At 36.4% G+C, this 15,805-nt stretch overlaps 2 protein-coding genes across 6 annotated transcripts in view; both read left to right on the forward strand.

Annotated features, from left to right (window-relative positions):
- The window catches only part of TOGARAM1 (TOG array regulator of axonemal microtubules 1), a 76,170-nt gene extending 69,943 nt beyond the window's left edge, over positions 1–6,227 (forward strand). For 3 of the 5 annotated variants that reach the window (XM_065906272.1, XM_065906275.1, XM_065906273.1), the window contains 3 exons: positions 924–1,143; positions 4,403–4,489; positions 5,093–6,227. In XM_065906272.1, coding sequence (XP_065762344.1) covers positions 924–1,143; positions 4,403–4,489; positions 5,093–5,346 — 561 coding nt within the window. In that variant the 3' untranslated portion in view covers positions 5,347–6,227. The remainder of the gene's footprint in view (positions 1–923; positions 1,144–4,402; positions 4,490–5,092) is intronic. The other 2 variants (XM_065906277.1, XM_065906274.1) reach the window with 2 other exon arrangements.
- A 4,230-nt stretch (positions 6,228–10,457) lies between these two features.
- The window catches only part of PRPF39 (pre-mRNA processing factor 39), a 35,390-nt gene continuing 30,042 nt past the window's right edge, over positions 10,458–15,805 (forward strand). Inside the window, exon 1 of the mRNA XM_065906898.1 lies at positions 10,458–10,599. The gene's annotated coding sequence lies outside the window, so the exon portion shown is untranslated. The remainder of the gene's footprint in view (positions 10,600–15,805) is intronic.

The following is a 15,805-nucleotide window of genomic DNA, read 5'->3' on the forward strand; positions in this document are numbered from 1 at the left end:
TAAATTAGAAATCTGCTTGTGCTAATTTTATATGTTAATATGTATTTATAAATAGGCATTTGTATATTTTATAACTTATATAGAAAGACTAGAAGCAATAGAAAGGGAAACAGTAATAAATCTTAGTGGTACCATAGTGGAGCATAGATTACTTATGCTTCATCAGAATTTGGTTCAGTTAATTCCATTAGTAATTTAGTCATTAAATTTTACTGGTAACCTACTCCATTATTTTTGCCTGAAGAGTTCCATGGACTGAGAAGCCTGGCAGACTACAGCCCATGGGGTTGTAAAGAGTCAGACACGACTGAGTGGCTAACACTAACATTTATATACGATGTATATCACAGATTATTAGTTAATAGTCTCATTCTCACAGAATAGCTCTTTCCTCACCTGACATAGTTAAATTGCTCAGCATTTACTTCATTATATGTTGAATTTACAAAAGCTAAGAATTAGAAGAGGAAGGCTGTATTGTTTAAGTACTCAGGTTAAGAGGTAATAATAAAAACTTAAATCTGAAACTAGGTCAAATCTCTGTAGTAAAACCTACATGTCTACTACTGTTACAAATAGAGATAAGAATAGAAACCTTTAAGTTCTTAAAGTTAGCTAAACTAACCTACACATTTCAGAAAACAGCATTTTTTATTGAACCAAATTTCTCAGCCATAATTTAGTAGGTTTTCTTTTTAGGTGGATTTTGAAGCCTTCTCTTTTTGGGGTAAGAAGATTGGACACTTGCATCCAAATTTTTATGAAGTTCCTATTATCTCAGTCCAAGTTAAATAAGATGTGTGTGTGTGTTTTTAAATAGTACATTTATGCTTTAGTAGGATGAATACTATGAAATGCCATTAGGAATTTAAATATAATAGATATCAACATTATTTCACTTTAATTTACCAATTTACTTTCAGATCTTTGATGCTTTTAAATCTCGGCTTCATGATTCCAATAGTAAAGTAAACCTGGTGGCTCTAGAAACAATGCACAAAATGATTCCTTTGCTTAGAGACAACTTATCTCCTATAATCAACATGCTAATCCCAGCAATAGTAGATAACAATCTGAATTCCAAGAATCCGGGCATCTATGCTGCTGCCACCAATGTTGTTCAGGCACTGAGTCAGCATGTAGGTAAGAAATCTTACTTTGGCATTCAAATTATTTTGGCTTTACTTTTGTGCTTTCTCATTCTACACATTTTCTAAAATGCCAAAAATGTAGCTATTCAATTTTTGTCACTTAATGTTGTGATAAAATTTTTAAAATTTTCTCAGTAGCGGTTTTAATTATTTTTAGTGTTTAAATACCATTCCACTAAACTGACTTTCTCTACCCTTATTTTTAACTTTTCAGTTGTTATTTTTCTACCTCAACATCACATCTGATACAAAGTTAACTCAAAATGGATCATAGATTTAAATGCAAGATTTAACTGTATAACTTTTAGAATATATGAGAAAATCCTTAGAACTTAGGCTTGGTGAAGAGTTGTTAGCATGGCATTAAAAGTATGATCTATATAAAGTTCATAAATTGAACTTTATCAAAATTTAAAACATTTCCTTTGCATCCCATTTCTGTAATGTAGTGGTTATCATGTTTACTTCACATTTACTTTGCAAAAGACTTTTTTTATTTTTTTAGATCAAAATGTTTATTTTTGTGTTAAAAAATTAAGTCCAAATAGATAGTGAAATAAATATAGTTTTTAAGTGACCCATCCTGGGCTCTCTTTTCTAGAATTTAGTAAACAGTTCAAGTTTAGGTTGCTTCAGAACCTGTTTAATTACTATGAGGTCTCCATCCTAGAACCATGTTTCTGTAGTTTAGCTCATAATTAACTGGACAAGTCATCCTCTATGATTCCATCTTTCCAGCTATCCTTCCAGACAAATTACAGATTTGCAGAAAATATTTGCAAACCACATATCTGGTACATATGCTTATCTAGAATGGGCTTCCCTTGTAGCTCGGTCGGTAAAAAAATCTGCCTGCAGTGCAGGAGACACAGGTTCGATCCCTGGGTTGGGAAGGTCCCCTGGAGAAGGAAATGGCAACCCACTCTAGTATCCTTCCCTGGAAAATCTCATGGACAGAGGAGCCTGGTGGGCTGCAGTCCATGGGGTTGCAAAGAGTTGGGCACGACCAAGCCATTAACACTAACTCTTATCTAGAATATATAAGGGGCTTCACTGGTAGCTCAGCTGATAAAAAAAATCCACCCGCAGTGCAGGAGACCCCAGCTCCATTCCTGGGTCAGGAAGATCCCTGGAGAAGGAAATGGCTACCCACTCCAGTATTCTTGCCTGGAGAATTTCATGGACAGAAGAGCTTGGCGGGCTGCAGTCCATGGGGTCACAAAGAGCTGGACACAACTGAGCAACTTACTTTCAGAATATATAAAGAACTTGTGGAAATTCCATGGCACTTCCACTGCAGGAAGTCCAGGTTTGATCCCTGATTGGGAAAGTGAGATCCCACAAGCCACATAGTGCAGCTAAGAGAAAGAGAAAGAAAGAATTCTTAAAACTCAACATTAAAAAAAAAAAAAAGCCTATTTAGAAAATGGGCAAAAGACATGAAGGAAACACTTATATGGATGGAAAATAAAAACATGAAAAGATGTTTAACATCACCAGTCACTAAGGAAATATAAATACAAATTAAGACCATGATCGTTATGCAAATTTATTAGTCTTTTTGGGTAGTTATAACAAACTACCATAGCTTGCATGACTTATAAACAACACATACTTATTTCTCACAGTTCTTGAAGCCTGGGAAGTCCATGATCAAAGCATCAACAGATTTGTTGTTGGGTGAGGGCCCTCTTCCTGGTTTATAAGTGGCCATCTTCTGGCTGTGTTCTCACATGGTGGAAGGGACTGGGAGCTCTTGGAGCCTCTTTTATGAAGGCACTAATCTCATTGATGAAGGCTCCACCTTCATGACCTAATTTCCTCCCCCAAAGCCCCACTTTCAAATACCATCACACTGGGGATTAGGTTTCAAGGTATAAATTTGGGGGGGGGGGGCGCCTGCAAACATTCAGTTCATAGCAAGTATTAGAACAGCTAAAATTAAAAATAGTGACAACACCAAATGCTAACAAGGTGCAGAGAAACTGGATCTGATACATTGCTGGTGAGAATGTAAATAAAAAATCATAGCCACTTTAGAAAATTTTTCAGCTGTTTCTTAAAAAACTAAGCATGTACACTTACCTGTCTGTTGTTTTCCTAGGCCTTTATTCCAGAGCAGTGAAATCTTATGTTCATGCAAAAACCTGTACATGATTGTTCATAGCAGCTTTGTTTGTAATAGCCCCAGACTGTCAATTGCCTAAGTATAATTCCATGGGTTAATGGTGAAAAAACTTGATATATCCATACCATAAAATACTTAGCAGTAAAAAGGAATGGGTTATAGACACATACAGCAGTTTGGATGGATCTCAAGGTCATTATGCTGAGAGAAAAAAGCCAACCCCAAAAGGTCACCTGCTGTAGGATTCCATGTGTATGACTTTCTCAAAATGACAAATTTGCAGAGATGGAAAACAAATTAGTGGCTATCAGGGTTTAACAGCAGTTTAGGAAGAGTGAGTATATGTATAGCTATAGATCTTTGTGGTGATACAATAGCTCTGTATCTTAACTGTAGTGATAGTTTCACAGATCTGCACATGTGATAAAATGGCATAGAACTATATACACATATATAGTATATAATATTATATATTATGTGCTATAACTATATACTATATAGTATATATATTATATACTATATACTATAATATTATATATTATAAATACTATATAATATATATACTGTATATGCATGTGTATGGTATACTATATGTATACTATATAATACTATATTATTGTTGATTATGTATACTATAATGTTATGTATACTATAATTATGTAAATTTTCACCAGGTTACAAATCTGGGTGAAAGTACACAAAGCCTCTCTGTACTCTTTGATATTTCCAGTGAAACTATAAAATTAAAAATTTGAAAAAAAATCAATGAAGGTAAAAACTATACCAAAATTTCAATTCTTTATTTCTTTTCTTTTTTTTTTTATAAACCTGTATGCTATCATTTGGAATAAGATGCCTAAGAGATAGGTAGTTCTTTTTCTTTTTTATGCCATATGATAGCTCCTTTAATATTCTGTGAGGTATTTTTACTTTTTATTTGCTGTAAGAATATTACTGTATTAAGGTTGTATCGAGAATTTTTAAGAGTTGTTAACTATGTAGATTAAATCATTCTAACACATTTTCATCCATTTACATGATTTTTTCCTTTCAATGCTATGTAATGAAAAATAAATAAGATCTTATAACTGTTTAAAAATGTGTCTATGTGTTATTCTTTTAGATAATTACTTACTTCTACAGCCATTTTGCACAAAAGCCCAGTTTTTAAATGGAAAGGCAAAACAGGATATGACTGAAAAGCTTGCTGGTAAAGATTTTTAAACTGTTATTTCTTAAGAAATAGTTGATTAAGGATACGCTGATGGGCATTTCAACTCAATTTTAGGATAGCTACTAAGCTCAATATCATTATCTATGAAGCAGAAATAAATTGTATAATCATCTGTAAAAAGACCTTTTAAAACTTTTACCCCAAAAATTTTCTTCAAAAGAATTTTATTCCTTTTTCACCCCAGTAAAAAAGTCTTGTTAGGAGAAATAGGATCAATAAAATGTATTAAAATCAAATATTGGTACACATAGAAAACTGCTGTTTCAAATTGTGTTTAATGAAAGGTCCAGGAGTTTAAATATGTATGTCTTGATTAAACTACATTTGGAAAACATTGGGATGAATTTTTGGTTTGATTTCTGTTTTTACTGCTTTTGCCTGTCATATATAGATTTCTAATACTTGAAGATCCCAATCTTTGGGGGTAAAGTTTCTGGCCTTACTTTTTTTAAGATGCTGAACATTTTAGCGTGAATGTCAGGGAAGAAGCCTAGTTTATTTTATATGCTTTTTAATTGTCAGAACTTGAATTTGTTTGTTTTTAAAAAAACCTCACTGTTTACTATTTTTGTGTTTCAGATATTGTTATGGAACTTTATCAAAGGAAGCCCCATGCAACAGAACAGAAAGTGTTGGTTGTTTTATGGCATCTCTTAGGGAACATGACAAATAGTGGCTCTTTGCCTGGAGCTGGAGGAAATATACGAACAGCCACAGCTAAATTATCAAAAGCACTTTTTACACAGATGGGTCAGAATCTCTTAAATCAGGCTGCATCTCAACCATCACATATAAAAAAGAGTTTAGAAGAATTGCTTGATATGACAATTTAAAATGAATTATGAGTCTTTGATGAAATATGATGAACAAAACTGTTTACATGATGACAAATGGAAGTTTGTTAAAGTTAGGTTTTCAGTGCCTGCGCTTCTCTTCCAGTAATTAAGTCAATAACTATTTTTATTTGCAGTCTATGAGTACACATCCATCCTACATCAACCCTATCACTTGCACCCATCACACAAAAATCTAAAATAATATAATCTAGTGCTCATGAAATCTGAGGCATGTGGAGTGAATCCAAAAAAAGTTTTAATATTTTTGAGAAAAGTCCCGCTTATTTGCACTATTCTGTAGAAACTGCAGTTTGTTGCTCTATATGTACAATTAGACTTTTAATTAAAAATATACTTTTTGTTATGTAATCATGTTTTGCTATGTCTCATTACTCAGCCTTGTTTTATGAAGTGGAAGAAAAGTCATTGAACTATGTTGTCACAAACTATGTTTTATGTGCTATTTGTGAAAAACATGTATTTCTGAAATCAGTCTGCTAATATGATTGTGCAGTATTAGCTTGCTTTTGCTGCTGTGTTAAGTGAAATATTTGCTTACCAGTTGAGTTTAATCATCTACATAATTGTGAAATTTTACAAGTTACAATAAAGCATGATGACCAAAGTTTTAGAAAACATTTAAACATTAAATGCACGTTTAAGAAAACGTGTTGAATGTAACTTCCCTATTTTTGTGTGCAAACACTAAATTTTATTTCTATATGTCCTGACATTTATAAAGGTGTTATTTTGCCCAGTTGTATAATTCTCAAGTATAGTGCCAGGTCTTCTCTAGCTTTTCTCAGAATTCTTGGGCTACAAGTACTGTATGCATCTTAGAAAAGGAATGTTATATAATAAAAGGATTTATTTCTGTAGATGTGTGAGAGGTGTCCTATTTTTCCAATTTCAATGTATATTAAAATGGGAAATATATATATTAGGTATTGACCTATCACTTTCACCTGTTATACTTGATGCAATTTTGACCTATCTCTGCGTTATAGTTTTACAGAAAATTCTCTCTGTGAACTTGCGCAAGCCACTTGCCAGATACAGTCCTCAGTTTTCTCATCTCTGACCTGTGAAGACTAGACTAGATGATTTTTAAGGTTCCATTTTGCTCTAAAATTCTGTGATTCTATGTTGTAGTTTACTCTAAGATCACTTTATTACAATTGTAGACTATCTTCATTCTTTTTCACTTCTTGTGTCATTAACAAATGTATACATTTCTAATGTATTTGGCTACTTTTTAAATTGTGGTTCTTTGTATTAATCTGTAATTTCTGAGCACAATAGTAAAAAAAAAGTTTGAAGTTAATCTGAAAGGAAAGATGTGGCTGCTTTTCCTGTATTTATATGCACTTTTATAATTACATCTAAAATTCATTTTCTTCTAAATGTATTTTATTATATGCCTATTATTTAGGTCAGAAGTTAGCAAACATTTTCTGTAAAGCACCAGAAAATAAATATTTTTGGCTTCGTAAGCCACAGATTGTGGCATATTCTTTGTTTTGCGCTTTTTTTTTTGTTTGCTTGTTTTTTCTTCTTTTTTTTTTTAAACAATCCTTTAGAAATATAAAAAAGTTCTTAGCTTGGGCCTCTGACGTAGTTTGCCAAAGCACCTGGCCTAGACTTTTGACTTCACTTGTAACTCTGAAATTATCATTAAATTTTGCTTCACCCTTTATGATACTTACTATTAAAATAGTTATAGATTCTTAAATTTTATTAATTTTGACCATTGCCCTTGTTTCATTGCAAATGTGCCTACTAAAGTTACACTGCTTGTTGGACATATTGAAGGTAAATTTTAGATTTGAGGCCAAAGAAGAGCACTACTTTATGCATAAACTTAGTCATCCATTATTTTCAGTAGATAAGAGTTTTAATTTTGCATTGAAAAAGTACAGTAAGTATATGACTATTAATAATGTGGAAACTTCATGCAATCTGTGTGTTTTTGTTATAAATATCCATAACAGAATTCCACACCTTAAATATTTTTCTGTATATTAGCAATTTATTGATACTGAGCATGCAGAAGTCTAGCATTCTACTGCCAAGAATTGTTACCAATCTGGAAGTCAAAAAGAATTGGAGACTGATAGAACTAAAGAAAAGCTGAAGGTGTAAATAAATTGAAATAAAGGAATTTTTTTTTACAAGCAGTGATAGTGATAAAGTCTAACCCCACCAGCACTGCAGATAAAAAAATAAAAGAATTTAAATGGCATATTTACCCAACAGAATTGATAGCATATATTTATTTAATATGTTAACCACAGGACAGTGTTCACAATATGTTAAAGGAAAAAAGCCTGACTACATACATACAGTGTCTCTATTTATTAAATATACACACACACAAGACAGAACTGGAATTGTATACACCAATATGAGAATAATGTTGATCATATCTGGATAAAAAGTTAATTTTTTCAGTGTACTATTCTGCAATTTTTATTTTTTTTTTCAGAAATGAGCAACATGTATTGCCTGTGTAATAAAATTTAAATTGCATAAAATCTGAAATTAAGGTAAAAAGAAAGAGACAAAGTAGTGAAAAAGTGCTTAGGAAAGTAGTGATATGACTAGAAGGAAGATGAGAAGAAATGGAAGCAACAAATTCTAAAGAGCATTAGGCTTCGATTTAGAAACCATGGATTTGGAACCCAGTTTTACTATTACTTGTTAAACCTTACATGTATCCTGCGGTTGGGGTGAGGTACAAAATTAACATGGGATTATGTATGAGAAGGCATTTGTAAACTCAAATTCTACGCAAAGTTAACTTTCCCAGCAGCAAATGAAGTTGAGGAAAGAAGGGCAGAAACCTATAGAAATCTTTAGTGCCAAAATAAGCTAATCCTACTTACTTTGTTGCTGGTTAGGTTAAATAGATCAAATGAAGGGAAAATCGTTTAAGTACTGTATTAACATTAATGAATTAAAATCTCATAATGTGTACTGTAAAAGAGTACCTAAACTCTTAATTCATCCTTAAACTCTTCTGTGGGCAACAATGGGGTAAACAGATTTCAAGGGATTAAAGTGAATCGTAGGTTTAGCAAAATGGTCTTTTTTTTTTTTTTTTTTTTTTTGCCGTTTTAAATACTGGAGCATGGAATGCATGATTCACTGCTATGTAAAATTAAGACAATGGTGTGGTACCAAATTATGACCCAGTCTTGAATGTGCAGTTCACCCCTGCGTATCTTGTGTGCCTTGGCCTATACTGGGCGCTGAATAAATAGTACTTGAATAAAATGTTGAATGTTATATATATGTTTGAAGTATATTCTGGAGCAATGTTTTCAAGGGTTGTGCTGAATAAATTAGAAAAGTCAACCAGTAGAAGACATAGCTGGACAGAAACACCCATCTGAAGGCATCCTGTTGCAAATGGACTTCATCAAATGTTCCAGCCTAGTGGATTGATAAGGTATGCCTTTTCGATGTGTTAAAAGATTGGGAGGTTACCACAAGTTTCAGCAGGAAAGAGGGTAGTGATCTACTTACTAGGCAGGGCTCAGAGCCAGATTCTAGACAGTAAAGGTCTAAAGAAGAGAAGCACTGAGAATGGAAAGAATAGGTCTGAAAGGTACTCTCGTGGCAGGCTTGACTAAGCTGATGACATACTTAGATTTGGAACATAAAGGAGTCAAAGTTTATAAAGTTTCTCACTCTAGAGACGTGGACGCTGATACCATTAACTGAAATGGCGAATGCTCCGAGGAAAAGCAGTTGGTGAGGAAGAGAGAAATGTAATGCTTTCGGACCCCTGTGAGAGAAGTTGACTGTGAAGGCAGAGTTCTGAATCCATTCATTCATTCATTTATTTGCCACTGCCAGGTTTGTGGGATATAAGTTCCCTCAGCAGGAATTGAACCAGGCCTCCAGCAGTGAAAGCGCAGAGTCCTAACCACTGGACTGCCAGGGAATTCCTGGGAGAGTTCTGAATTTAAATTGCAGTTTTAATTTACCAAGTCTGTGACCAAGAGGATAAGAGGAAAGGGAAGATAGAGAAAAGGGAAAAAATAACCCAACTGGCATGAACAAAAAGGAAATTTTTTAATTGATGCTCATTGTTTAATCATTACATCATGTCCAACTCTTTTGCAACCCCCGGACTACAGCCCAACAGGCTCCTCTGTCCATGTGATGTTCCAGGCAAGAATACTGGAGGGGATTATCATTTCCTTCTCCTGGGGATCCTCCCAACCCAGGGATAGAACCTGTGTCTCCTGCATTGGCATGCAAATTCAAGGAATTCTTGGAAAGCATTTTCTGCATCATGCTGGTTGTGGAAGCATTTTCCCTGCAAAAAAACTGTTGAGATGCTTGAAGGTGGTTGAAGAGAGGTCAGGTGAATACTGTGGATAATGAAAAACTTCCCGGCTGGTGAAGGGATTTATGATAACAGGAAACATCATCTTGCAGAGCCCTATTTGGGGAAGCAGTCAGATTCCAGAGGAGGAAGTTACAGCCCAGTTGTTATATTACTGAATCTTGAACAAGAGATTGCCTGGTAAATGGTTGGTTAATTCAGGAATCTTGAAACAAAAACAGGAAAAGCCAGATTTTAAAAAAAAAAAAAAAAAAAAAAATTTTTTTTTTTTTAAACTTAGTATGGAAGCACAACTGAAGAGTACCGCCAAGCTTGTCAAAATAACGCAGACTTCATTCGCCGGGGGAATAATCTTACATATCCTTTGAACAATCAGCTCCTCGGGCCCCTAACTCCACTGTTATTTCACTTGCAGGAACCTGGGTGGACCCAGAGTCCAAATATCATCGTGAGATTTATGAGTTTAAGGCTGAAGTTTAGGTAGAGGGGTGAAGTTTCGGCAGCTGTTTGCCCAAAAAAGAATAACAGCATTTTTCTTGGGCGGGGCGCTGTCTGTGTTTAGGATCTGAGGTACGAAAAACCCTAAACACCCGCTTTCTGCTTGGGAAGTCCAAGCAGACGCAACGCCTGGTGGGAGCAGCGGCCCGGCTCTCAAGGCCGCGGGGCGGGGCCTGCCCGGTCACGTCCCGCGGAGGGCGAGACCTGCGCGCTGCGCAACCACGTGACCCCCTCGCCTCCGGGGGCTCCGACGCATGCGCGCCGCGCTCTCGACGAGGAGGCTGTGGTGCTGGTGGCGACTGCTGGGTTTGTGGGGACCGAGACTGTTAAAGTGCCATCTTCGACTCAGCTGGCCCAGACTGTGGCTCATGGAATTCAGTGGCATCCGTCGTCAGGTCAGCTGGGGCGGGCGCCTTGGAATTGGCCGGGGGTGGGGGGTGGGGGGGCGTGCTGATACGCTGGTCGGGAAGGGGCCTGCCTCGTTTCAGGCCGCGCTGGGGCTGCGGCCTCCCTCTCCAGCCCTGTTTTGAGGCCTGACTTGGCCTCGCGGCCCAGCTGTCCATCCCTTCTCATTCCCACCTGTTGGGTGGAGCAGTGCGAGGTTTCTTTTCTTAGACCACACGTTTCTCTGCCGGCGTCTTAGGACGGGCGGGGAATTGTGGGCCTCAACTTGGGTTTAGGAAGCGCTTTGGGGATAAGTCTAAAGCCCATGCTTTGGCGAGAGCTGGGAACCAGTGTGGCTGGGACGACTGGAAGTGGAAGGGACCAAGAGGTTTGGGAGGATGTGATACAAATTGGGTAAAACTTTTAGGCCCCTTGTAGGGTGCGTTTCGCGTTCTGACTGAAGCCACACTCTGGGACTCTTGAGTCACAGCACCCCGAAGATCAGTTAAAGCTTTTGGCAGGATAGGATGGAAGCAGGAAACCAGTGTTTTATCTTTTGTAGCCAGAGACCGACACTGCTGTTTTTCTCGTTCTAAAAATCACATCTTTAGTTAGTATTATGTACTATATTTATGCCAACTAAAATATTACCTTTAAGTTTAATATTCCTGTTCAGAAATACTTTACACTTTTTTACGGTTGTAAAGGTTGAAGCCTGAAAAAGCATTGGAACTTAAGTATTTTGGGTTCTGAGAGCTAGTAAATGGATTGAAAAAATAAGCAAATCAGGTCAGGTGTATTCTTCCCCTCCCCCCATTCTAAAGTTGCAGAAGTTGGAACTTTTCCACTGTTTGGTCGCTGGTAGGAATAATGTTAATGAAAGGAGTTCTGCCAAAGAAGACATGTTCTCAAGATTGTGAACTCTGGAATAATTAGGGGTTACCAAAGATGCCTAATTAGTAGGTAGTATGAGATATTTGAAGTGAGAATTGAAAAGCGAATTTTTTTGGTGTCATGATATTTGGAAGTGATTTTACTTGCTTACCTATAATTGAATACGAAAAAGAATCTTATAAATCAAATGATAGAAAGTATGTGTAGCTTTTTTTCAAAAGAAAGATTAGTACAAAAAAAAAGATTATGTACAAAATAGATAAACAACAAGGTTCTTACTGTATAGCACAGGAAGCTGTATCAGTCTTATGTAATAATGTAAATAAAAGAGGAGAGAGAAGAGACCCTTCTGTGGTATGCTAGCAAATAATACCCCGTAAAATACAGGATCTAAAAATTTTTTTTGAAAAGTAGCCAGAGTGGGAAGAAAATAATTCCAGCCAAATGGTGATTTTTATTTTCCCCCAAAATATGAAGACGGTGCAAACATTTATGTAAATAAAGTCCAATTTCTGGAACGTAGCAAGTGCTTAATATATGGAAACTTTAAAAAGGTCAATCTGTATAAACATTCTGCTCAACCTCTGAAAACAGTTGCCAAAGCCAGTGATTATGATAGTCTCTTTTTTCCCCAAACACTTTGAGTCTTCAGATTGGCTTATCTGTGGATGAAGCACAGAATGACTTAAGGATTGCAAAGGTAGTTGATTTGCAGTACTCAAACTCCTGGCTTTCAGTCCTTAGTAATGACTTCAGGTTTTTATATGTTCTATTTAATACCTCTGTCAGCATAAATGCCTATAAAGAGATTAAGGTAATAGATCAGATTTCTCATTTTTAATTGAGTATTTCTCATTTTTAGTTTAATTAAAAATTAAGTCATCCTCCAAAAGAGCTTTTAAATGTTAAGATGGTATATTGAATCTTAGATAAATGTTATCTCATAACTGAACTAAAACTAAAAATGTATGATGTAGAACTGTACTTTTTCATCTACTGCTTATTCACATTTAATGTATCATTTTTCTCTTATACTTGTGTACTTCATGCATCTCATAGTTTTATATAAGAAAGTGCAAAGTAGTAAAAAGGCGTGAGTTGAGAACAGAAGGAAATTTTTGTTATTCTGAGAGAATGGCATGAGCATGTGTTATCCTCTGTAAATGACAATAAGGAATACTGTTGGATTAATACCCTTTGAAAAGTTAAGTTTGTACCAGATATACCACTCAGTCGTTCAAAAATTATTGTGCTGTTGTATACTGGACACTTTCAGATTCTAGGGATATAGTAGTGAACAAAACCAGGGACCCTGTTCTCAGTGAATTTAATATACTAATAATAATTTATTAGCAATGTTTTTCCATTTTTTTGACTGCAGCCTATAATATGTACATGTAACATTGCAATTTCATAATCTACTAGTTGGATCCTGGGTGTATTTCAACAGTATGCCCTTAATGTGTGCAATGCACTCTGATTTTTTTTTTCTATTCTGTATTTAAAAAAAAAATAAGCTGGTGCAAGGCATTCTGAGGTTTGAAAAACATTATTCAAAAGGGGAGATAATTATACTGTAACATAACAATATAAATGAAGAGGATAGTTAATCTTTATAGCAAGGTATGTGTGATTATTTGTGCATGAGGCTTAGAGAGGTTAAGTAACATGCTCAAAGTTCCCTAAGGAGTAACTGGACCAGATTTTTAATTCCGTTCTATTCAGGTTTTAACCCAAGTGTTTTATTATACAACTTCCCAATTGTTATGAAAGTAATAAGCTAGGTTTAGGACTCTGGGTGGGAAGGGTAAGGACTGTAATGCTTTTTTACTTACGATGCAGTGGATTAAGTGTGTGTTATACCTCCCTGTGTACTGTAGACCTGAGCCGTATTGTGAAGGAATTTATACTCTAGAAAGGAAAAGACATCGAATGAGTATCACAGATGTGATTGTGTGCCATGGAAGAATGCTGTGGAAGCATCATTGGGGGAAATTAACTAATTTGGAGGGCCTGGGAATACTTTTCAGTCAGGGATGTTTAAATTTGCCCAGATTAGTTAGTGGGCTTCAGTTAAGTTGAAGGCTTTGAGTGGGAGTGTGAGGGTGGGGTAGAGAGGTGGGGCCGCAGTGCAGACAGACAGAGGCGACTACAAACACTAAGGTCCTGCCTGAAGCTGGAATGAGCTGAACTGGAAAACACAACAAAACTAGGTGAATGTGATATGTTAGAAAAGGGGCGAGAAGAGAGAGCCTTTCAAGGAGAAAGTCATCGTTACTGTTGGATGCAGTGAAGAGTAGATCACAAAGATGAGTCAGAACATGTCCAGTTGGATTTATAAACAAAGAGATTGTGACTTTGGGAGAATTTCAGAGTGGTAATAAAGAAGAATCCAAATTTAAGGGTAAATGGAGGATATAGAAAATCACTGTGAACAGTGACTTCAGCCATGAAATTAAAGACACTTGCTCCTTGGAGGAAAGCAGTGACAAACCTAGACAGCGTATTAAAAAATAAAAAGCAGAGACATCACCTTGCCAACAATGGTCCATGCAATCAAAGCTATGGTTTTTCCAGTAGTCATGTACAGGTGTGAGAGCTGGACCATAAAAAGGCTGAGCACTGAAGAGTTGATGCTTTCAAATTGTGGTGCTGGAAGAGCCTCTTGAGAGTCCCTTGGACTGCAAGGAGATCAAACCTAAAGGAAATCAGCCCTGAATATTCACTGAAAGGACTGATGGTAAAGCTGAAGCTCCAGTACTTTGGCTACCTGATGCAAAGAGCCAACTCACTGGAAAAGACTCCAATGCTGGGAAAGATTGAAGGCAAAAGAAGAGGGGCGGCAGAGGCAGGATGGTTAGATAGCATCACCAACTCAGTGGACATGTATTTGAGCAAACTCCGGGAGATATGGAGGACAAAGGAGCCTGGTGTGCTGCAGTCCATGAGGTCGGAAAGAGTTGGACACAGCTTAGTAACTGAACAACAAGGAGGATGTAGAGATAAACTTAGACAGCTTCATTGTCTTTCTGTTGTACTTGAAACAAAATCTAAATCCTCAACATAGCTTATGATTGTCCTTTGGTGGTTTTATAAGTTAAGCTAAGTTATAGTGTGTATATTATAAATTGTTATATAAAAGAGAGAAATTTTTACATATTTGAAGGGTAATGGAAGTAATCTAATATAGTAAGAGAAACTGATAAGGAGAGCATGAAGATAATTTAAGAAGCAACATTTTTGAGAAGATAGGTGGGAGAAGTGATCCAAGTCATTAGTTCAGAGTTTGAGCATTGACAGCAGCAGAGATACTTCATTCATTGTGACCAAGGGAAGGAGGAAAGGCAAATAATTGTAATGTATTTCAGTTTTTATATTAGTGCTATAATAGGGGTACAGAACAAACACTTTGAGAACAAAAGGGAGGGGAGATTATTTATAAAAGAGGTGAGGGAAAACTCTTACAGGAAAACACGGGCAGAATACTTTGTGACATGAGATTGAAGTGGCCCAGGGATTGAACCCGTGTCTCCTGCATTGGCAGGCAGAATTTTTTTCCCCCCGAATATTTATTTATTTGGCTGTGTTAGGTCTTAATCGCAGCACATGAGATCTTCACTGCGGTGCACAGACGCTCTCGGTTTGGTGCTCAGGCTCTGTAGTTGTGGCACACGGGCTCCGGAGCTCAAGGGTTCAGCTTAGTTGCTCCAGCATATGGGAATCTTAGTTACCTGACCAGGGATCGAACCTGTGTCCCCTTCATTGCAAGGCAGATTCTTGACCTTGGACCAACAAGGAAGTCACAGCAGGTGGGTGTTTTAACCTCTGGACTGCTGGGGAAGTTTGACATTGCTTTTTTTTCTCCAACATTGCTTTTTGAGAATAGACATTAGGGATTTCCCTGCAGTCCAGTGGTTATGCTCCCAATGTAGGGGGCATGGTTTCGATCCTTGGTCAGGGAACTAAAATCCTGCAAGCCGCAAAAAATAAATAATAAAATAGGTATTTACATGAGAAGGTTTACTGTGATATACTTAGTAATGGCAAATTTTCGAAAGAATTCAAGTTGAATTGAGGGATATTTAAGTAAATCCTTTCGTATTGCCTCTTACTGATCTGTTTTTCTGTGAACATGCCAAGCAAAGCAGTTATCTCAGAACATACTCTTTCTGCTGCCTGTAATTTTCTTCCTCTAGATAGCTGCATGACTGGCTTTCCTTCTACCTCATCCTCTCTTTTGTTTTATTCTTAGCACTTGATACCACATATATATTAGAAATTTACTTAGGGAAAAAAGCCTCCATCCCCCCACTGTAATGTCTG

This window comes from Muntiacus reevesi, chromosome 15, assembly GCF_963930625.1.
Source record: "Muntiacus reevesi chromosome 15, mMunRee1.1, whole genome shotgun sequence".
NCBI lineage: Eukaryota > Metazoa > Chordata > Mammalia > Artiodactyla > Cervidae > Muntiacus > Muntiacus reevesi.